Source organism: Eleutherodactylus coqui, chromosome 3, assembly GCF_035609145.1.
Source record: "Eleutherodactylus coqui strain aEleCoq1 chromosome 3, aEleCoq1.hap1, whole genome shotgun sequence".
Classification (NCBI taxonomy): Eukaryota; Metazoa; Chordata; class Amphibia; order Anura; family Eleutherodactylidae; genus Eleutherodactylus; species Eleutherodactylus coqui.
In genome coordinates this window covers 116,563,816-116,588,343 of record NC_089839.1, presented here as the reverse complement: position 1 = coordinate 116,588,343, position 24,528 = coordinate 116,563,816, and the positions used below count along the sequence as shown (strand labels likewise).

The 24,528-nt window shown below is 43.5% G+C and overlaps 1 protein-coding gene across 2 annotated transcripts in view; it reads left to right on the top strand.

Annotated features, from left to right (window-relative positions):
* The window catches only part of ANAPC1 (anaphase promoting complex subunit 1), a 127,032-nt gene that overhangs the window by 91,652 nt on the left and 10,852 nt on the right, over positions 1–24,528 (top strand). For both annotated transcript variants that reach the window (XR_010791192.1, XM_066595992.1), the window contains exons 37-42: positions 8,543–8,736; positions 9,530–9,616; positions 11,431–11,548; positions 11,727–11,804; positions 15,124–15,191; positions 23,245–23,383. Coding sequence is in view for 1 of the 2 variants with exons in the window: in XM_066595992.1 (XP_066452089.1) it covers positions 8,543–8,736; positions 9,530–9,616; positions 11,431–11,548; positions 11,727–11,804; positions 15,124–15,191; positions 23,245–23,383 (684 nt within the window). In the remaining variant the exon portion in view is untranslated. The remainder of the gene's footprint in view (positions 1–8,542; positions 8,737–9,529; positions 9,617–11,430; positions 11,549–11,726; positions 11,805–15,123; positions 15,192–23,244; positions 23,384–24,528) is intronic.

Here is a 24,528-nt window from a genome sequence, read left to right as displayed (position 1 = left end):
AATAATTTCTAAAAGATAAGAAGGTAAATCTTATTGCCCTTTATATCTGTCAGGATGCGATTGCTAATTCCTAACCAGGGTTGTGCCGTTTATATCGGAATTAGGATAAGATAGTCCCCAAGCTGATACAAAGAGAACTTGATGTAGATCTAGCTAATCTATAAGAGAATTGGGCCAAAGTTTCTATACTAAGTAGATCTAATCTTGATAGTTTTTAGCGGCGCAATATCAATTCAAAGATGAAACATAAATAAAAAGAACGGCGTCATGACAGCCCTGCCAGTCCACCACCAGGGCTGTCATGCCGCCGTTCTTTTTATTTATTTTTGTTTCATCTTTGAATTGATATTGCGCCGCTAAAAGCTATCAAGATTAGATCTACTTAGTATAGAAACTTTGGCCCAATTCTCTTATAGATTAGCTAGATCTACATCAAGTTCTCTTTGTATCAGCTTGGGGACTATCTTATCCTAATTCCGATATAAACGGCACAACCCTGGTTAGGAATTAGCAATCGCATCCTGACAGATATAAAGGGCAATAAGATTTACCTTCTTATCTTTTAGAAATTATTCTCCCGGATCTAGATTACTTAGACTTCATTGAAATGAGATAAGGAAATACCTCTCCTATCTGATTAATACTAATCAGTGAACATACGCAAGCCACTATCCGGTTTATTGTACTGGAGTTATTTCTTCTTTAATGCCCTTGAAGAACCCACTTTCTGTGGGGGAAACGCGTAGGGATAGATTAATTGCTCAGGCTTACTTTGTCACTCATTATATTAAGAGGACTCCTGTGCTATAATTGTCGAAATATCTCTGACATTTGGTCACAATAGGACTAAGCGAATAAAGAGGTGAAGCTGATCGTCTATCGCTTGACCTATTTAGTCCTTATCTGCTTTCTTAAGTGGCCTGATCTAGATCACTTTTATCTTTTCTATCTCTTTAGATATATGTATTTGTTTGTCCTTCATTTCTTTTAACTGATGGCAATAAAAGTTATATTTTAAGTATTATTAGTTTTCAGGTCCCTTCAGATATTTGTAGACAGCTATTAAGTGTCCTCTCAGCCTTTTTTTTGCAAGCTAAACATTCCCAGATCCTTTGACCGTTCCTCATAGGACATGATTGCAGACTGCTCACCATCTTAGTAACTCTTCTCTGAACTTGCTCCAGTTTGTCTCTTTTTTTTAAAGTGGGGTGCCCAGAACTGGACACAGTATTACAGATTAGGTCTGACTAAGGAATAGTAGAGGGGGATAATTACCTCATGTGATCTAGACTCTATGCTTCTCTTAATACATCCCAGAATTGTGTTTGCCTTTTTCACATGTGCTGCTGCTTAGCTCATTTCCTCCCTTTCTGTATGTGCCTTTTTCAATTTTCTTGCCGAGATGTAGGACTTTGCATTTCTCATTGTTAAATACCATTCTGTTAGTTGCTGCCCACTGTTCAAGCTTTTCTAGATCTTTTTGAATACTCTCTCTCTTCCCTAGTATTAGCTATCCCTCCTAGCTTTGTGTCATCAGCAAATTTGATCAGTTTCCCATCCATTTCCTTCTCCAGATCATTTTATAAAAATGTTGAACAACACTGGGGCTAGGACAGAGCCTTGTGGTACCCCACTTGATATATTCTCCCACTTGGATGCGCAGCCAGTTGTGAATCCATGTAACAGTTGCCTTGTCAATCCCATATTTGGTCATTTTTTCAATAGGTATAGTATGAGATATTTTGTCAAATGTTTTACTAAAGTCAAGAAAAACTATATCCACCTCATTTCCCTGATCAACCCATTCAGTGATACTATCATAGAAGGAAATTAGATTAGTCTGGCATGACTTGTTTGTTACAAACCCATGCTGGCTCTGGTTAATTACTCCATTTTCATCCAAGTACTTGCATATATCCTGTTTAATAATTTATTCAAAGATCTTTCCCGGTATAGAAGTCGGGCTCACAGGCCTGTAGTTTCCTGGATCCACCTTCTTCCCTTTTTTGAAGATGGGGACAACATTTGTCCTTTTCCAATCTTCTGGGACTTCTCCTGTTCTCCAGGAATTTTCAAAGATTATGGCGAGTGGTTCAGCAATTACCTCCGCTGCTTCCTTTAGTATCCCAGGATGTAATTCATCTGGACCTTGAGACTTGAATTCATTTAAGTTAGCTAAGTGTTCCATCACCATCTCTCTGCTTATAGATAGCCTGCTTTCTTTTATTTCCCCAATAGCACAGGGAAGATCAGTTGATATTCCATCTACTTTCTGAGAGAAAACCGATACTAAATATGAATTTAAAAGTTTGACCTTCTCAACCTCATTCTTAACCAATTCACCATTTTCATCTTGTAAGCATCCTATAGCATCTTTGAGTTTTTTCTTTTGCTTTTGACATACCCCCAAAATCCTTTTTTATTGCTTTTGGCCTCTGTTGCAAGCCTCAATTCATTATTAGCTTTAACTTTTCTGACACTTGCCCTACAGTTTCTCCAGACCGCATTATATTCTTCTTTAGATATTTCCCCCTCTTTCCATTTGATAAACATATTTTTCTTTGTTTTTAACATGTTTGCAAGTTCTGTGTTCATCCATCCTGGTTTCTTTAAATACTTTCGTATCTGCCTTTCTGAAATCTAACCTTGAGGTCTGAGTTTTCTCAAGTCTTCCTCCCCTTTTTATCCAAAATTCAAGGATAGCATGATCACTGCATCCTAAGGTCCCAGCCACCCTTTCTTCCTCAACCATTTCCTCCCTGTTTGTAAGAATTAGGTCCAAGATAGCAGATCACCTTGTTTTTTCTTTGACCTTTTGGAAGATAAAGTTGTCAGCAAAAGCAGATAAGAATTTGTTGGATCCATTACTTTTACCTAAGAGAGATTCCCAACAAATGTCTGGTTAATTAAAATCTCCCATAATCACTATGTCATGCTTTTTGGAGAGCTTGGCCATCTGATATAGAAAGAGTTCATCAATTTCTTCTGCTTGTCCAGGTGGCCTATAGCAAATGCCTACGATGGTGTCATTTTTGTTGTTTTCTCCTTGTATTCTTACCCAAACAGTTTCCACAGAACTACCATGCTCTGAAGCTTGAATCTCCGTGGAGATGAATGTTTTCCTAACCTACAACGTAAAACCTCCTCCCCTTTTTTTGGTCTGTTTCTTATAAAAATAAGTTGTATCCTTCAAGCCTTTTATTCCAATCATGTGCATCATCCGACCAAGTTTCCGTGATGCCAATGACATCATATTTCTCTTCCTGTGTTAGTTGCTGCAATTCTCCTTGTTTGTTTCCCATGCTCTGTGCATTTGTAAAAACATTTTAGTTTGTAATCAGTGTCTCTTGCTCCTCTACTTGCCTTCTGAATTTTTTGTTTTTGTTCTTTCTTTCCACTTCTAATAGCGAAGTTCTCAAATGTATTAATTAGCTGTATATGTTTACCTGTCTTTTCACTTCCCTTCCCATATTGTTCTAGTTTAAAGCTCTCCTAATGAGTGAAGCATTATGGGAGGTGCCACAGGTCTCAGTAGCCCCAGAATCGTGCTGAGGTTAACCAAGCAGCAATGTCTGGCCATTCACTCTTTTGCGTTGGGGTAGAGCGGAGAGAAATACTGCTCCGTCAACCTGTAGGAAGAAGTGGAGCCATGGGGCATATAGCCATCAGGGGTGGGCGGAGCCTGAGCTGTGCAAGGAGGAGACAGCAGGACTCCCATCTTCCAGCCACGACCCCTGCCATACAGAACCTTCCACGTGCAAAAAAACACCTGCCACTTCGGCGCAGTGGCTGGACTTGGAAAAGCAGTCCAGCCAACGGCAAATGAACACAATTTGACGTGCAGTGACCAATACATACATGCCCATGGCGGCATAAACTAAGCCATGTGACCCAATGCAGAACACGCACGGCTACACCACTAAGGCCTCACAACGGCTGCTACACCTTAAAGCTGCACTGCAGCTCGCAGGCATGCCGCACGTCGGCAGTAATCAGTTTCTCCTGGATACATCAGACATGCAGGAGAGTGACACTACTGACAGCAGGACATACTAAAACAGATACAGAAGTATGACACAGTTTACACAGAACCTGCAGAGAAATGAAGGAGAATCACACTGCTCACACCAGGAGCCAGAACAGAACCATCAGACTTGCAGAAACACAGGACTCCTCTAGAGGAAAACCAGCAAACACTGACAATGAGCTGGTATATATATATGAGCGCAACTTTTGGGAATTGGCTGACTGAAGCACCACGCCCAGCCAGCACACCTGTGAAGCTGAGCCACTAAGAAACCACAGATCCCAGCAGGAAGCTCTAACATGACCTCAAGGCAGCCAGTGTAGGTATAACACAAACCGCATGGTGGCAAACACCCCATGTGACAAATACACAGCCTGTCAGGAAGCATGAAACATGAGGGGACTCCTGTACAGGGGCAGGTCAGCAAGGAAGGCTATTTTCTTACCGGCTCCTTTTTACTTGCCTATATTTTTTTTCGTCCTTCCTTGCCTCCAGCACGGTCCCCCGACCAGCTCCCCATACGCCGCAGGGAGGGGAGAGGCGGCTCCTCCGGGGGACCAATGGCTGGCAGGCTACGAACTGGACCCCAGCCATGCCACCTTTTCTCCAGGTATGGCAGACAACGGACAGCAATGTCTGACCGTTCGCCCTCCTGTGTAGGGGTAGAGCAAAGAGTAATACTGTTCCGTCGACCTAAAATCGCTTCTTGGAGGAGGACAGACACTTGCCGTATGCCCTCCTCGTGGAGAACAGGCAGCGAACTGCCTGGCCTGTCCCCACATCCCTGTAGTCCTGAAGATCTTGATTGAAGAGGTCTGCCTCCTACAGACACTAAGCTAAAAACTGATTAGCTGAGTACCTGCAGAAGGTATATATCAAGCGGGAGGAACCTACTCGTTTGTCTGCTTAGTGTTTTTCTCCAATCAGCAGGTGCTATATACCCAAGGTCAAAGCTCGGTCTCCCAATGATACAGATGAGAAATCTTGGTTTCTTGGGGTTCCCAGCAGCCGGATCCTCACCGATCAGCAAGTTATCCCATATCCTGCAGTTAAAGGGTTAGCAAGTTATCCCCCAAGGTAAAATTTCACCACAAAACAAGTAGGACTAAAAGAAACTCTGTAAATTACTGAATGTTTAGACATTACAGAAGGTACTTTCACATGCTAAACATCTTATTTTTTTGTATGGTTAAATTTCACTTGAACAAATCACAGCTATTAAACAGGACCACAAACCAGATTTAAAGATGTTGTCATAGGATACAGGCGAGAAAAATAGTGTTTGGACCACCTTTGGCTTTTAGAACCACAACCGTTCATCACAATATCCATCCAAAGGTGTCAGAAGGCCCAGAGTACCCAAGAAAGCATTCCCAACACCATTCCTCCACCAGCCTGAACTGTTAAAGGGGTTGTCCCGCGGCAGCAAGTGGGTCTATACACTTCTGTATGGCCATATTAATGCACTTTGTAATGTACATTGTGCATTAATTATGAGCCATACAGAAGTTATAAGAAGCTATTCACTTACCTGCTCCGTTGCTAGCGTCCTCGTTTCCATGGAGCCGCCTAATTTTCGGCGTCTAATGGCCAAATTAGACGCGCTTGCGCAGTCCGGGTCGTCTTCTTTTCTCAATGGGGCCGCTCGTGCAGGATGCCGGCTCCGTGTAGCTCCGCCCCGTCACGTGCCGATTCCAGCCAATCAGGAGGCAGGAATCGGCAATGGACTGCACAGAAGCCCTGCGGTCCACCGAGGGAGAAGATCCCGGCGGCCATCTTCAACCGGTAAGTAAGAAGTCACCGGAGCGCGGGGATTCAGGTAAGCGCTGTGCGGTTTTTTTAAGTCCCTGCATCGGGGTTGTCTTGCGCCGAACGGGGGGGGGGGGGGGTGGAAAAAAAAAACCCCGTTTCGGCTTTAATACCTGAGAGGAAGGGTTCATCAATGCATGCTATTTGCACCACATTCTGACATTTCATCTGGCAATGTTTTTCCTCTCCTCAGTGATCCAGTTTTTGCCACTCTATTTTTATTCAACAGCAATAGCACTGGAACTGCTTGTCTGCTCTTATAAACCATTTGTGATAAGGAACGAAAACCTGTGCACTTGTCCACCAGTGTTGTAATTGCCTGCAGTTGCTTGATTGTGCACTGCCTGTTTGTTAGAACAATTCTTGACATCCTTCTCTGACCCCTTTTGCTGACAAGTAATTTACGTCCATAGGATCCCCTTTTGTAAGATCTTTTTTGAAATGCTGGCTCCAGCCAGTGTAGCACTGATGACCATGCCTTGTACGAAGTCTTTCGGATTCCTCTTTATTTATTTTTTTTGTCTTGTAGATTCAAACTGAAACTGATTCATTGAAAGCTTGCTTAGTTGATTTTACACTGCACTCCATACTCATTTTTCTGATTTCCATAGGGAAGCTCCAATCGTGAAAGTGCCAGTGGCTTTAATAAAGTGGCTATTCAGTATACATAACGTATTAGCGCGCTATTACATAGCGCAGCTTATTTTCAAGATTTTGTTTCGATTGCTGGGCTGCACTTGCAAGTTTAGCATGGCAATTATAGCACAAACGTAAAAGGCATGTTGAGGAGATGCAGTTAGTAATCTATTATACATATGTTACATAAATGTGTGATATTTGTGATTTTTCTATTGTCAATTAAGGATTGATTGAAAAAAAAAAAAAAAAGACTGAAGATAATGGTGATCCAGAAGAAGGCAAAAAAATGTGGTAGAAACAAATTTTCCCTATTTGAGAGGGAAAAAATTCCTTCCGCACTCCAATCTGGCAATCGGAATAATCCCTGGATCAACCCTCCTGAAGTAATCTGTGATATAACATATAATATTAGAATGCCCAAGAAAGGTGTTCAGGTCCCTCTTATACTTTTTTGGTTCAAAAGTATCTTATTACCCGCATTGGAAAGTACAGTACAGCAGCAATACAGTTTAGGTATCAGTCAGGGACGGGTCGCCGTCACGTCTCCCGACAATTTCGTTTCTTCCTGACATTCCGGGCGGAATTTTAAGAAACGAATAATACAAGTATAACATGACAATTCAAAATATAACAGTCGTATTCCCTAGGTCCTAAACACTGGACAACTCTTTTTTGAGGGGGGAATTAAAAGTGTAGATAATATAGAGTCAAGTCAATAACGTTATATATAAGTATATAATTTATGTATAATATATATATATAATATGTGTGTGTGTATGGAAGGCCTTAATGGCCAGATAGATTGGTAAGGGGGGGGGGGGGGGAGAGAGTGGGAGGGGTTGGGGGGGCGAGTGGGTAAGAGGGGAAGGGAGGAGATTGTCAAGTAGGGGGGAAGAAGGGTATTATAGAGCATAGGATAGGTCCGTCTTGTTCATGGTCCGAAGTTCTGAAATCGCCCCGTTATTTGTTTCTTTTATGCCGACGCGTCTCGTTATTTTAATTTTCATATTGAGACTATTCCTACTGATTTAGAGTGCAGCAGAGCCATCCTCCCTCTTATACTTTTATTGAGTTCTCAATCACTACGTCCACAGGCATAGAGTTCCATAGTCTCACTGCTCTTACAGTTAAGAACCCCCTTCTATGTTGTGTAGAAACCTTCTTTCCTCTAGACGTAGAGGGCGCCCCCTTGTTAGTCACAGTCCTGGGTATAAATAGATGATGGGAGAGATCTCTGTATTGTCCCTTGATATATCTATACATGATTATTAGAGCGCCCCCTTCTTACAGTCACAGTCCTGGGTGTAAATAGATAATAGAGAGATCTCTGTATTGTCCCCTGATATACCTATACATAGTTATTAGAGTGCTACCTTGTTACAGTCCTGGGTATAAATAGATGATGGGAGCAATCTCTGTATTTTCCCCTAATATATTTATCAGGCGGGATTTATGAATTAGCCAATCAATGCCATGGCTCAGCCAATGCATAAATTCTGCCTCCACAACACGACGGCTGTGATTGGTTCTCGACCGCTGCTCAGCCAATCAATGCAGCAGGCGAGGAACCAATCAGAGCAATCACTTCCTGGAGGCAGGATTTATGAATCCCGTAACCAGGAAATGATCTTCTGTTGGCGACCAAGGACTGCAAGGAGCGCGGCGAAGCTTCGTAAGGCAGTGAGAGGGACACAGACTGAGCCTGCTAGGTAATGTCTTCCTTTTTTTTTCCTTTTCCAATTTTTTTATGTATTGCAGCTAGGGTTTATTTTTCAAGCTTCCCCGAAAATCGTGAAAAATCAGGGTAGGGCTTATTTTCGGGAAAAGCACTATGTATGTATTGGATGGAAGTGCTTTTTCCGTAGTGGAATTCGGTGCATATTCACGGCAAAATCTGTATGTGATAGAACATGCTCCTATTTTCGGTTACTGTGACAATGAGCTTTTAGCAATGATGATAAATACATTTTCCCTGCAATATTCTACAAAGTTCTGCTTTTAATGTAAATATTGTATTTGTTTAAAAGGTATAATGTAGACAGATTCTTTTTAAATTCTCTCTTTAAGACAGGTCATTATAACCTTGAGACGTGTCTGAGTGTGGTGCTCCTATCTCTCTCCATGGTGATGGCTGGCTCCGGTAATCTCAGAGTTCTTCAGCTGTGCCGGTTTATGCATAAGAAGACCGGTGGAGAGATGAACTACGGCTTCCACCTGGCACATCATATGGCCCTGGGACTGTTGTTCTTGGGAGGTGGAAGGTGACTAGCTGTGTTTTTTATTGGCTTCTACCAAACCACATTATACATATTTGATGTCACCGCAGAAACCAACGTGATTCCAGACGTTAATTTTCCTGAGTACGTGAAACAATTAGATGAAAGCTTGACTTTGAAGTTCTGCTAGTTTGCTATAGAAAGCCCGTAGGGTAGAAAAATTTATTGAGAATTTGACAGTTTCCAGTTTAGAAAGAAAAAAGGTCAAAATTTGTACTTGCCTAAAAGAAAAAATTTTTGCGTCATGCTTGTCACTTTTCTGAAAGTGTTTGGCAATTTCTGCGGCCAAGCAGTTTTACCATAATTTATTTCAGAAACTGATGTAAGTTATAGTGGTATCTATGCCAGCTCATAGCTGGTGTAAATGTCATATTATGGCGCACAGACTCAAAAGATATGTGCCAAATTTATTAAGAGTGTGTCTCGTAATAAATTTGGAGTACTTCACTACAGGGCATTTATAGACTGGCATATATAATATCAGTGTAAGTAAAATTCCCCCCAGTGTGTCCTTTCTTCAGGATGTCTTTTGTCCTCATCTGGGTGGCATAATCTGGCATCATAGAGCAGCACGAAGGTAACCTAAAGTTGCTGCCAGTGGCAATCAATTATGTTCCTGATTCAGTTTCCAAAGGGCTTTCAGAAATGAGAGTTGGAAACTAGTTGGGGAACTGCTGTACGTTTCCCTTGTACTACGTCTAATCACCTTCTCTCTGATTTTGTGATAACCTATTGCGGTGTTTGCTATAAACCTCTTTTAATTATGTGTTATTTTCAGGTATTCACTCAGCACTTCAAACTCTTCCATAGCAGCTCTGCTTTGTGCCCTGTATCCTCATTTTCCTGTCCACGGTACAGATAACAGGTAAGTGTCATTTGTTGCTTGGGAGCTTCTCATGGGCTGCTTACATTGTACTGTGTTTGCGTTTATGTACTTTTATTATATTGTCTAAAAGAAAAACGGTCTTTCTCGTCTGTGTCATAGGGAGACGCAGTAAAACATTGGGTATAGCTGCTGCCACAAGAGGGCGGACACTAAGCACAAGAGTTTGTCCCTCCCACCAGCTATGCTCATCCTGCAGGCACTGGTCTAAATCTGTTTTAGCTTAGTGTTCGTAGGAGGCAGACCTCCTGCTCTTCAGGTCTTCTGTGGTTTTAATCTCTGTTATCTGTACAACCACCAGAAGACAAGGGGGCACAGATGAGTCCTAACTTCTCTGTGGCCCACTAGCTATATAGGGTCCCCCCTAATAATATGGTGATCAACCAGCTGGAAAATTCTCACACTCATGGAGGGGAGTCAGAGGGGAACACTGCTAGACTCTTACTATCCAGGCCAAGCTCCTTATTTCAGAAAGTATCCTTGGCTAGGTAAGTATGGAAACTTCCCTCTCTCCTATCCATCATCCAGGACACACCTTCCCCCCTCCCATCCATTGTCTGGGACACATCCTTCCCTCCTTTCTGGGGACTTTTAGTGTTCCCTTAATGTCCTTTGCAGCTGTCTGGTGAAGAGGTTTTCCTCTGCCTCCTCATTCTTATTCCAACTCTTTAGGTCATTTTCTTACCATGGCCTCCCCTCTTTCCCACACAGATGCTGGGAAAAGGACTTTTCTCCTGCCACCTTCCTCCCTCCAGGGCTCCTTTCAGAGCTTTCAGAACCTGGCCTGTGGACTACACTTCTAATTTAGAGCCTGGCTTCTCAAGCCTACACATTTTTTTAATACAGAGCCTGGCTTCTCAAGCCTACACATTTTTTAATACAGTCTGTAGCATTTGATGCCATGTGTTTAAGTTGTTCTTCTCCTACTGTTTATGTACAAACTGATTTAGCTCACTGCCTGCAGGAGGAGCATAGCTGGTGAGAGGAGCGAATACTCTTGTTCTTAGTGTCCACCCCCTAGTGCCAGCTGCTATACCCAAGGTCTTTCTGTGTCCTCCAATGAACGTGAGGAGAAATGGTTTTTACGTTAAGTAAGAAAAATCCTCTTTTCTTGTCCATAATATTCACAACTTTTATATTTCAAGGGCATAATTGGGAAGCGAAAACTGCGCTGTGATTGGTTGCTATGATCGTTTGTTTTTTTTTTTATAGATGGTTTCATGAACTTTTTCCCATGTGCTTCCTGAGCAGATACTTGGCATCATGCATAGTACCAGATCATCCAGACGCTGCATCAAGTAGTTTATGCCATTAACTACTTCCATGAACATTTGGGGACACCCCCAGATCCGAGAAATTGGAGTGCTTATATTGAGGGCTATGGAAAATAAGGAAACGGACAAGTCCATGTGTTTTTTAGTTGCTGCTTTAACTTCAGTAGTTAATGGAAAACATACATTTTCCTCGGCCATAGACTATTAGTCCAAATAGAGCAGTGGCAAAGATTGGCTCCTGCTATGGCGGACTTGGTGCAATCGTATAACACGGTGACACAGTTTTTTTCTTGCAACGATTGTGGCCTCCCAAGTTTACATGAGGCTGCGATGCGCAGTTTTTTATACATTATCCTATAAATGTGAGCATTGCAGTACATCGGCTCAGTAAATGTATCGCGATGTGATTGTAGCGCTCATCTCGTCCAGCATGTAATGTGCTCAGAAGTATTTCTGTTTTACAAAACTATTTTCCTGTGACATTATGTAGGTGAGCACTAATCTGTATATCTGTATAACTAGGTATCACCTTCAAGCCTTACGACATCTCTATGTGCTGGCTGCTGAGCCGAGGCTTCTGGTCCCTGTGGATGTGGACACAAACACTCCCTGTTATGTTCTGCTAGAGGTTACATACAAGGTATGCTATATAGGTGTTCGCCGTCTGTTGGTTTCCATTGGTTTGAAAGATATGAAATATCAGTGTATGTGACCAAAAGTGTCTTTAAAAGAAGAGGAGCCCTGCGACTACCACAGTATCATACGTATGGATTTACCCAATGACTACCTATTATATTCAGTTGATTTTTATATTGCAGGGGACTCAATGGTATGAAGAAACGACGGAAGAGCTCATGGCACCCACCCTACTTCCAGAGTTACATCTAGTGAAGCAAGTATGTATGATCAATCATTCAGGGTGAAAAAATGGATGAAACAATGGACATCGTTCCAGCACATCTCATAAGAAAATGTAATCTTTATTAGAATACATGCATAGAAAGGTAAACACGCTCACATGTGCCAACAGGGCTCTACGTGTTTCAGCAAAAAACTAAGCCTTTTTCTTAGTATAAAGCCTATACAAGGTTGTTTCTTCCTCTACAACATTCCATATCATTCCATATTTTCTATATTTTTTTTAAATTGTAACACCATTCATGTCATTGAGGATGTCGTTATGTTACTGAATGTTCTATCTATTGTCAGCAATACTGCAGATGGACATCACGTGAATTAAAGCTTCGTATAGCAGAGCATTTATCTGGCTCTAATCCTTCCTTGGGTATATTGAGATGTTCCCTGTCTGCAGCATCCTGACATTTTTTGGAAACCCACCAAGGGTATTTATCCTAATTTAAAATCACGGGCATTGAAAGGGTTTTCCGTTCAGCAAGAGGTAGAGATGGCTGTAACCTCAAAATAGGTTTATTGGATTATGCAGGTTAAAAAACAGATTTCACACAGGGTCTTAACCACAGATCTGATCTTATGTTTATATACTGATGTTTTTGTATTGTTTTTCATATGTCTCATTTCCTCATTATTTATTCATTAGTAGGAGTGGTCAGGCTTTTATGTTATATTCTGTTATCTTTATATTGCTTGCTTCTTGTACAGGCTATACGTTTCTTGCTGAAACATGTAGGTCCCTGTTCTCACGCATGTGAGTGTTTCTACCTTTTTATGGATATACAGTAACGCCTCAACTAACTTTGGTAATCCATTCGAAAGCATTCGGCTTTACCTGAAACTGTTGCTGCTCAAGGTAATTATTTCCATAGGAATCAATGTAAATCCAATTAATTCGTTCTAGACATTCCAAAAAGCACATCAAACCACATTTAATGGAGAATAAATATGGTCTTTAATACCAAAAACAATAATAAATTAATATAAAAGGCTACTGTAAAGAATAAATGAACATTTAACATGTTATTGAACATGTTACTGTGTTATCTGTGGTGTTACACAGCACTGCAGGTCACATCTACTACATCTGTTGTCAGCGTGATTACTGTGTTCTCTGTACTGTTACATAGGACTGCAGGTGACATTTGCTGTACTACAGTACATCATCTGTTCTTAGCTTTATCACTGTGTTCTCTGTGCTACATATAACTGCAGGTGACATCATTATCTGTCCACAGCGTTATTACTGTGTTCTCTGTGCTGTTACATTGGTATGCAAATTGTACGGTGCCAGTGTATTACCTGTCGCTGATGATGAAGGGTGGGTTGCATTAGCAACAGGAGGAGACACCAAGCAGGAGAGCATGTGGGTTAAGCAGCAAGGTCACGTGGGCTGGCACACGCCAGTGTTATTAGAGGCAACCAATGTTACTAGAGAAAATTTTGGCTAAAAAAGGCCTTACTCACTCTTGTTCTTCCCCTTCTTCACCCAAACATATTTATTACAGCATGTGCTGGTTTGCTTTCTGCAGGAAGGCTTTTCCTTATTTTCAGTGTCACACGTGCCAATTTCGATCCCAGCAGGCTGGGATCACCTAGATCAGTGTTTCTCAACTCTAGTCCTCAGGGACCCACAACAGGTCATGTGTTTTTGGTTTTTTTTTAAATATTTTATAGTAAGAACACCTGTGGCAATATCTGAGGAACTGACGAGAATTACATCACCTGTGCAATACTGAGGAAATCCAGAAAACATGACCTGTTGGGGACTGGAGTTGAGAAATACTGACCTATATCTTTTGCTGCTATTCATCTCTTGGTGATACACTACATTGTACAATGTAGTTTGGTCTCTCGTTCCCAACCATTCCCCAGGGCTGCTTCTTTCCATGTCTTTTTTTTTTTTTTTTTTCTTTTTTATCCAATCGCATCTTGTTTCACAATGCCACCCTGATAGCCTACTTGAGCCATCAAGATGACCTGCAGTGTTACTACTACTGTCAGCCAGGAACGGCTTTACCACCGGCATTTGTAGCTTTTCTGCTATTCTCAATCTGCGTCCCTGCTTTCTGGGGAATGCTGTCTATACCATCTGGATGTGGTACAGCTCTTCGGACCTAGTTGTCTTAAACTGTTGTCTTCCACCAGTCCAACTCTCATCTTAGCAGACTACATTTTTTGGTGTATTCTGTTGAAGGTAAAACTTGGCCCGTTCCACCATTCATGTGGGATGCACTTAGCCACTGTGCCATCAGGTGTGTAATGCCGCTACATTGCTTGATTCACACCTTACTTAATTCTACAGGGTTCACCCTCTTGCATTCCCGAATTCTGTTCATGGTAACAGGAATCTGCAAGTATCCGTTGACTAGATGATTGGTTGTGCTATGTTTTTTGTTCCAAGAAGTTGCCTGTGTCTCCCAGTGACATAAGCAAGAAAATGATTTTTCTTTTATCTTCCGATCTTCCTTTTGAGGTTTCCTTTTGTTCTCTGTTTTGACCTATCCAAGGGTTTTGTTCTGGTTTTACTGTTGCTTCTCCTGGTTCCCCCTACCGCCTCTGTACAAAGGGATTGGCTGAGTGTCTGCAAGAGGGGGGGTATAGCCTGTGTAGGACAAACTCAGACTTTTGGTTTAGTGTTCACCTCCTAGTGGCTGCAGCTATGTCCATTGGATTCTGCGTCTTCCCAATGAACTCAAAGAAAAGGATTTGTACAGGCAAGTAACAAAAAATCCTACTGATCAGACTTTAAAACTTATCTAATTAAAATATGTAGTTTCACTGCTCTCCGCATCCTGTTTAATTCAGTGCCTCTTGTAGCACGTGAGCCCAAGTTTCTCCACTTGCAGTATTTGATTTTTAAAATTTCCGTTGGGGTGCTTTTACATGGAACGAGAAATTGTTCGCCAAGCGGGTGGTCAGTTTAAACACACACATCAATTTGTGTTTTTTGGTTTTTTTTTAACAGGATCGTTCAGTTCTTTGTACCAGTGAATGATAATGACTGAACGATTGGTATTTAAACCAAATGATTAGCAAACGAACCAACAATGATTTTTATGTCTGCATGAAATGAACAATCAGCGAACAAATTATTGCTTGTTGGCCGAGTTTATACTGAACGATTATCATTCAAATTGAAACGATCCAGCAATTTTTGAACAGTAATCGTTTCATGTAAACACACCTTTTATGGTAACCTTTTTATATACCACAGAACTGTTGAAATATGTTAAAGGAAGCTAATTAAGAGACCATGTCTATGATGATCTGATTATTGTCCTTTCGTCTTTCCACAAACAGATAAAAGTTAAAGGCCCTCGGTACTGGGAAATCCTTATTGACTTGCGTAAAGGAACTCAACATCTGCAGTAAGTAGAATAAAGTATAAAACTATAACATTTAGTTGTGGAGTTCTTTTGTTCTATGCAGCTTATATTACTGAGCACAAAGAGGGACAGTAGACCTTTATGCCTTACCTCTAGGATACACCAAAAAAGTCTGATGGGTGACAGTCAGGCTTGGCTGTTTTAAGAGCTCCTGCAGACTATAATGGAGAGACCAGTGTATGTGTGTGGCCCCCTGCTCCTGCAGTACAGCTGGGGTCATAGATCCCCCCGTTCTCCTGAAAGGATATTTGTCACACATATACTATGACATAGGAACAATACATGGTCCCATCTGTTGCAGAGGCTGCATTGCATGCAACACTATTTCCCCAGTCGTCTCCACGACAGCACCAATTGAGATTGCCTCCTCCTGATAGGACAGGAACACACTGAGAGGTTAAAAGCTCTCCCCCCCCCCCCCCCCCCCCCCTTCCCCACTTCCCTCAGTGTCTTCCTGTCCTCTGAGAGGGGCTGGTGGAGAAGCCAGCCAGGATTACTTACAGGCGGATCGGAGGGCAGTGGGTCAGCCTGTCCTCCCTTCCAAGCCAGACGACTCCCGGGACGCCACATGGGGTGGTAACCCCCGGGCCAGGTTCCTCCCGCGGCGGCCCATGGGGGGTACAAAGCGGGAGCCTCAGTCCCCCTCGTCCTCCCTGCAGAAGTTACAGCGCGGCGCTCCAGGAAGCCCTTTGATGGAGGGGGGCGGGCCGCCTCACGTGTCCAGCACGATGACATCATGGCGTCTGCATCAGGAGCGGAGGGGGCGGGGCTTGGCGCAGGAGCGCGAAAATTTAAAAAAACATAGGAACCTGAGAGAAGCCAGAACAGTCAGCACTACAGGTCGCAGGGTGTCTGCAGCACCGGTACAGCCCCAGAGACAGCTGAAACCTGAGCCTCAGCGGCCGTAAGTAGCCAGTGCGGCAAAAAATACAATGCAAATATCCAGTATGTTGTGTATGGAAAAATTGCATATTTACCCGCAAAAATGCTTTGTCAGGGGGATAAAAAAGACATTCCCCCCCCCCCCCCCCCCCCCCAGAACAAAACCCAGAAAATGCGTGGAATGCGGGACGAGACTGCCAGCTACGTACCAGAGGCCCCTATGCAAGGCATGCGTAGCTAGGCTAGTCAGAGAGGAATCGGGGGGATTCATGGAGGACGTTAGGAAGCTGATGAAGGAGGAAGTTAGATCAGCCCTAACGTCACAGCTGGCACCGCCAGCGAAACGCCAGAAAAAGGCGTATGTTCCCGACGAGCCTTCCGACTCCGAGAGTTCTATCGGGTCGGAGCAAGAGGAACAGGCGGCCGAGGAGTCCTCAGATGATGAGGGCCCCAAAAGATACTTATTCCATCAGGACGATTTAACGGAATTGATTAAGTCAGTCAGGGCTACACTAAAAATGGAAGAGCCCAGAGAGCCACGTACTTTACAAGACAAGATATTCGGGGGACTAGGGGAGAGGCGCAAGCATACCTTCCCTGTCCACAAGAATATCACCAAAATAATCCAGAAAGAGTGGAGGAAACCAGACGCAGGCTCCTTCTCCGCTAGAGGGGTAAGAAGAAGGTACTCATTCGAGGAGGATGGCCAAAGTAGCCAGGAGGACGACCCTGCCCTTTGAGGACACCGCACAGTTAAAAGATCCCATGGATCGCAAGGCGGAGGGCCTTCTAAAGAAATCATGGGAGGCAGCGGCAAACATACTTAGGCCAGGGATCGCAGCCACTTGTGTGGCGCGGACTCTGGGGGTATGGCTAGAGCAGCTGAAACTACACCTAACCAATAAGACGCCGAGGGAACAGATTCTAAATTCCCTTCCGATCCTGCGTATGGCAACAAATTTCCTAGCGGATGCCGCGGCCGAGACTGTCAAACTCTCGGCGAAAGCTACAGCCCGCTCTAGCCAGAAGAGTGTTATGGCTGAAATCGTGGTCAGGCGACCTAGCCTCAAAAAATAAGCTATGTGCCCTCCCGCCAGTTTTTGTTCGGACCGGACTTAGACAAGATTCTAGAGAAGGCGGCCGACAAAAAGAAGGGATTCCCGGAAGAAACGCCACAGAGAAAGAAGACCTTCTTCCGGACCCAGTGCAACAGCCCGAGGCCTACCGAGGCAAGGGCAAGACAGGCTGCTGGAGTTACCCCAAGGGGTGCAGAGGAAGGAACATCCTCTTTAACCCCCACCAGGGGGAGCCAAAGCAGAGACCCTGATGCAATCCCCGTAGGGGCAAGGCTGGGGAGCTTTGTGGATCAATGGGCCGCGATTTGCGAAGGCCCATGGATCCCAAAGATCTTACAGCAGGGATACCGGATAGAGCTGGTGTCCCTCCCCAGAAGAAAATTCATTATCACGGGAGGCTCCAAACAGTTACACCTACTAAGGCAAAGCATTCGGGACCTGCAACAACTAAACGCAATATCCCCCGTACCACAAGACGAGGAAACCCAGGGCCATTATTCCAGGCTCTTCCTAGTAAGAAAACCCTGCGGGAAGCAGCGGATGATAGTAAACCTGAAGCCCCTGAACACCTGCATCAGATACAGAAAATTCAAGATGGAGTCAATCGCCTCAACGATAAAGTTGATTCCCAAAGGAGCCTACATGGCATCCATCGATTTAAAGGATGCTTATTTCCACGTACCGATCCACGAGGGGTCCCGGAAATACCTAAGGTTCGCAGTGGATATGGGCAAGGGAATAGAGCACCATCAATTCAGATGCCTGCCCTTCGGGATCTCCTCAGCACCCAGAAACTTCACCAAAATTATGGCAGAGGTAGCCGCCTACCTGAGGAAGAAGTCGGTCCTAATAGTACCCTACCTGGACGATATTTTAATAATAGCAGAGTCCAGAGAACGCCTAACGGAACACCTGGGGATAGTGCTAGAACTTCTCCAATCCTTAGGATGGATCATAAACTGGGAAAAATCCAGCCTAGATCCCGACAAGCAGAAGACATTTCTGGGAATAACGCTCAACTCAGAATCGCAATGCTCCTGCCTACCCGATGAAAAAATACAAAAAAAACGACGGTTAGTCAAGACCTTCCTACGGAGACGATTATGCACAATTCGGGAAGCCATGTCTCTCCTGGGAAGCTTGACGTAATGCATTCCAGGAGTGGCATGGGCCCAGGCTCACACCAGAGCTCTGCAAGCCTCAGTCCTATCCACGTGGGACAAGAGGCAGTCCTCTCTAGGGACAAGAATGTACATCCCAAGCATGGTGAAAACATCCCTGCGTTGGTGGACATCCCCAGAGAACCTGCAGAGGGGTTCATTGGCTACAAAACCCAGCCACTCACATCACAACGGACGCAAGCACCTGGGGATGGGGAGCGCATGTGGGGAACCAGTTCTTTCAGGGCCCCTGGCCTCAAAGGACGAAAGAACAATCCTCAAATTACAGGGAACTACAGGCCGTATGGCAGGTCCTACAGCAGTTAGGGAACTCGCTACGGAACCGGCATATAAAGATACTGTCAGACAATATCACCGCAGTCGCCCATATACGACACCAAGGGGGCACAAGATCTCCCGCCCTGCAAAACATCGCACAGAAAATCTTTCACTGGGCAGAGGGCCGGATCCTTTCGATCATGGCAACCCACTTAAAGGGGACGCTAAACCAAAAAGCGGACTTTCTGAGCAGTAGGCAAATAGACCCAGGAGAATGGTCTCTCTCTCTGGAGGCGTTCAGAATCCTGACCAACCGGTGGGGGACCCCACAATTGGACCTGTTCGCAACCAGGGAAAATGCCAGAGTAAGCAACTTCTTCTCCCTCCGGCCGGGAGATCGGCCGACAGCAGTAGACTCCCTAGGCCAAGACTGGTGAGTGGTAAATAATAAAGCCAACAGCAGCACTCACATGGATTCTCTCCAGACTAGTCCCAGTCGTTCTGCCGCAAATGCAGTGAGGAGCAGGTACATGCAACAGCCCAGCTTGGTCCGGATCACGACCCAATAGCCAGTAGAAGTATAAAGCAAAGACCAGGCAGCATCAGATGAATTTTCAAGACAACTTCCAAATCTTTATTCCTCCATCAAAGGAAAACCTGCGACGTTTCGGTCACTATCGTGGCCTTTCTCAAGCATGGTTAACCAGTACATAATGACACATATAAATACATCAACTATACAATGACAAACACAATTTAGGTGTGGACCAACTAACCCACCGTTTAACCCCATGAGTGCATATACATACCTCACAGTGGTATGGAGGAATAAAGATTTGGAAGTTGTCTTGAAGACTGGGGAGAGGGGCTGGCTCTTGAGGAATCCTCACTAAGAGAAGGGATTCTCAGAGAGAGTAGTTGAAACGTTAATGTCCAGCAGAAAAACGACGACCCACCTTATCTACCAGAAAGTTTGGAGAAGGTTTTCCTCATGGAGATAGGGAAGGGATCGCGGGGATTCTATCCCGGACATCCCTCAAATCTTAGAGTTCTTGCAGGAGGGCCTAGAGATGGGCCTCTCTCCAAGCACCCTGAAGGTCCAGGTCGCAGCCCTTAGCGCCATATGTGACACAAAGTTCGCAGACAACAGATGGGTCAACAGGTTCCTAGCAGCAGCAACTAGATTACGGCCTAGGCCCATAAATCTTTTTCCAGACTGGAACCTTAATTGGACTCTAAGGGCCATGACAACGGTACCATTCAAGCCGATCGAAGCACTACCCATAAAAATGCTTACTATCAAGACCATTTTCTTAGTAGCCATCACCTCCGCAAGACGGGTTAGCGAGCTGCAGGCCTTGTCCATTCGCCACCCGTTCCTGAAAATCTCGGACACCAAATTAGTATTTAAAACGGACCCGGCGTTTATGCCAAAAGTAGTATCACATTTTCATAGGTCCCAAGACATAATAATCCCCTCATTTTTTAGCAAACCTAAAAACGAGGAAGAAAAAACCCTAAGCTGCCTGGACGTTAGGAGAGCAGTCCTAGGCTACATAGAGCCGACAAGCCTTTGGAGGCGGGACGACACTTGTTCGTCCAGTTCAGTGGCCCAAATAAAGGGAGCAAAGCAGCGAAAAGCTCCCTAGCCAGGTGGATCCACCTAGCCATCATAGAGTCCTATAAGGCCCTGGGGAAGGAAATCCCCTTAGCTCTTAAAGCCCATTCTACAAGGGCAGTAGCATCCTCATGGGCCGAACATAGCTCAGCCTCGGTCGAGCAGATATGCAAAGCCGCAGTCTGGAAGAAACCCCACACGTTTGTTAAACACTATAGGGTAAAAGTGCAGCAGGACGAGGACATGGCCTTCGGCCGCAAAGTCCTCTCGGCAGCAATCCCACCTTAGGGAAACTTTAGTTGGTACGTCTCAATTGGTGCTGTCGTGGAGACGACTGGGGAAAAAATAGATTATACCTACCCGATAATCGGGTTTCCAGTAGTCTCCACGACAGCACCCTTACCTTCCCCCCCTAAATTGGTAGAAAAGAAACTATAGAATATAATATAAACAAATAAATATATCATATAATTTTATAATTTAAAAAAAAAAAAAAACCCTGGTTAAGGGAAGAAATTTAAGTTGAGCTCCTACCCCGGCAATTCGTTAGAATCCACTGAGGGAAGGGGGGAAGCTTTTAACCTCTCAGTGTGTTGCCTCCTCCTGATAGGACAGGAACACACTGAGAGGTTAAAAGCTTCCCCCCTTCCCTCAGTGGATTTTAACGAATTGCCGGGGTAGGAGCTCAACTTAAATTTCTTCCCTTAACCAGGGTTTTTTTTTTTTTTTTTAATTATAAAATTATATGATATATTTATTTGTTTATATTATATTCTATAGTTTCTTTTCTACCAATTTAGGGGGGGAAGGTAAGGGTGCTGTCGTGGAGACTACTGGAAACCCGATTATCGGGTAGGTATAATCTATTTTTTTTTCCTATAAAAACAGACACCTGACAGACCCCCTTGTAAGTCAGGGGGCGACATCTGTGTCCGTTGTGTGGCGGATCCGGAACTGCATTGTGTTTACAATGTAACTATTGCAGATCTGAATAGAGCCTGTAGATGAGTGGTTGATTAGACTTGCTAAAGATTTTTTTTTTTTTACTTTTGACTTTTTAACTTTTTTTTTTTTCGTATCTAAAATAAGTGTTTCTAGATTGGTTACTTTCCTCAACACAGCCAAAATAAACTTCCTGTTCTTCCAAGGATATACTCTGCATTTCCTTCTAAATAAGTTGTCCTCTGGTTAACTTCTTTTCTTAAAACGGCTTAAACTTAATGCAAGAAACACATTCCATAGACTCCTGTTCAGTCACATCAGTCATTAAGCTATTAACCCCTTCCTGCATTTGGCCATACTGTTGCACTTTAATTGCAGTGTTCTTATCGCAATATAATGTAATTGTATGTCCATCCAGTGGATAATACTAGTATCAGATGTGATATACAGCTGATCAGGTCAGAAACCGGGGTAATCTCTTCACCTGTCAGCTCTTCAAACCTTAAGCAGATTCCAGTTTAGTATGGAGTCCTCAGGATACCAATCTGGCAACGGAAGCCTTGAAAATCTGCTAAAACATCTCTGTTCTTTATTCAAAATCTGATTAGTTAAAAACAGACAAATGGAAAAACTTGGCCCCGGGACTACAGGATCACCTGCTTGTATTGGATATAATCCTCACTCACCAGGTCGCACCATGAATAAGGATTAAACACAATACACGAAAGTGATTCTATAGTCCCAGGGCCACGTTTTTTTCATCTGTCTGCTTTTTAATTAGATTTTCAATACAGAACCAAGATGTTTTAATAGATTTTCGGTGCTGGGTTCTTTCTACATAATCTACTGCTGACATTCTGCTGCAGTAGGGGCTGTTTAATCCCTTATATGCTGCAGCCAATAGTGTCCATGCGATTCAAGGAGTTTACCAAAAGGAGGGCACTCCCTATGTTAGCCCATCAGCATCACACAATGCAATCTCAGGGTGCCAATGTGTTTACTGTGGTAGCAGAGCCTAACACAAGCCCCCAGGTCTGGCGGGGGTGAAATTGTACACAATTATTGCTTATGTATGTAAAACTGAGTGTTGGTAAGATTTGATAAAATATAATAAGGATATACAGATATACATTATTGATATATTTTTTATTAATATATTAGATTTATTTATAAAATAAATTGTGTGTATATGTGAAGTGGCAATGAAACTGAGCCCTGAATGGAACAATGGCTTGCGTTAGTTGAATGGAGACCAATAAAATCATAATTCAAGAGGTAAATGTGGTACGCACGTGCTCAAACTTTCTTTTGGCCTTTGCGTGTGCACATGTATTATATACTATATATTGCACCATATTTCCTCCTTCCACCAGTTTTTCAGAACATTCTTTGATGTCTGCACAAAACTTAAATACAAGATTATTGGGAGTCTCCTATCTCATTGGCATATAAAGCCTATAAAAGATTGTGAACTCTGTGACAACTTTTACCCCTTCTGTGTCAGTAGCTAGAACAGTCTGTACCGTACCTAGCTTTATATCAAGTGGTCTTTAAATACTCCTGAGTTAAACAGTGAACACGGCTGTCTTTTTGAGAGAAATTTAATTTGATGCCCTGTCAACCAGTATCACCTGACTATTTCCTGTCTTGTATGTGAAGTAGGTGGACACATTGCAAAGTGCTGAACAGAGAACATTCATGCGCTGAATTATTGTAGGGCCAATTAAGCTGTGACATCAGAGGAAGCACAAGCAAACCTAATGAGAGCTTACAAACCTCATGCAGATGTTGCCCTGATCAGATTCAGACCTAATTTTTGCAATTCAGGAATGTGGGCCTCTGACATTAGTACAATAGCAACCAAACTTTACCTACTTCAGGGCCGCCTGTAGACTATAATGTCCAAGCAGTGCTGCAGAGAATTCCCTCAGAGTCCCCTGCTGTGAAGGAGGTCTATGATCTGAGACTGTAATAAGTGGCCTGAAGACCAATGAGAATAGGGCTGATCCCTCTGCATTGTGACAGCACTTCAGATGTGACCTCTACGGTTTTTTTTTTTGTTTTGTTTTCTCATTTAGGTCAATTCTATGTAAGGATGGTGTGCTATATGTAAAACTCCGGGCTGGACAGCTCTCCTATAAAGAGGACCCCATGGGTTGGAGAAGTCTACTTGCTCAGAATGTTACCCATAGAAACTCGGAGGCTCGTAGTTTTAAGGTAACTTATTCCATTTACTTTCACAATGATCATTTTTTTCCTTCCGATATTTAAACTAAGCTATAATTGGTATAACGACATTTAGAAATACAGGATATCTTATAGACTTCATATTTATACAGTTCCTCACAATGCCTTTTCTTAAATGTCAGTGGATTAGAAAACAATAGCTTGTAGTCTGATTTCCAAAGGTTGGAGATTCAAGGGCCATGCATAAAGCATAAGTTCACCTTTTTTTCATACGTTTTACAGTTTTGACCCCTCTCAGACACTGGTGACGGGGTGAAATCTCCTCTCTGTCTCGTAGAGACTTCTGTGGTCAACAAGCTCAACACAAGCGGAAGAAGAGGTCCATAACGCACAGGGAGCCTCAGAGCTTTTTTTATAGGCCAAGGGGGAAACCGCTTTTAGGCCTCATGTCCACGGGGACAGATCTGCAATGGGTGTGCCGCACGCGTGATCCACTCCCCATAGGGATGCATTGGACACCCGCAGGTAGTTAAATACCTGCGGATGTCGTTTTCCCTTGAGGCGCGGATTGCGTGTGCGGGAAATCACCCGCAGCATGCTCCATTTTAGTGCTGGTCTCCCGCGGGGACGGCTCCAGCAGGCTTCTATAGTATATAATTTTTTTTCGTTACCCATAGGCTCAGCCAACGTGTTGGAGATCTTTTCAATTACACACTTGTTCCCTGTTTCAAGTGTCACTTGAATGCAGCTCTAGAATAATGCTGGATTAGCACAAAGTAGTGTATTTAGTTAGTCAACTCTTTGTGAAGATTAATTCTAAATTCAAACTGTAAAATATTGCTTGTTCGTTATTTGCATCTGACAGTGTTATCATTGTCCTAATACTGCTGGCAAGAGTCGTGTATGGCCTGCATGTATGAGCCCACCCGTTAGTTTTGTACCCCAAGGCATTGCTCAGGAAAAAAATGTGTTAACTGTTCCATTTTCAGGACTTTTACTATTGGTGACCTCTCCTCAGGATAGGTCATAAATAGTTGAACAGCGTCGCTGCCGATCAGCCGATATCAGGCCAGCTGTCGTTGTGAACAGAGAGGGAAGTAGACGGCTGCATCTGTAGTGCAGCGGCCTTGTTCGGTAATGCAGAGCATAGCTACCATTCAATGGAACTGTGCCTA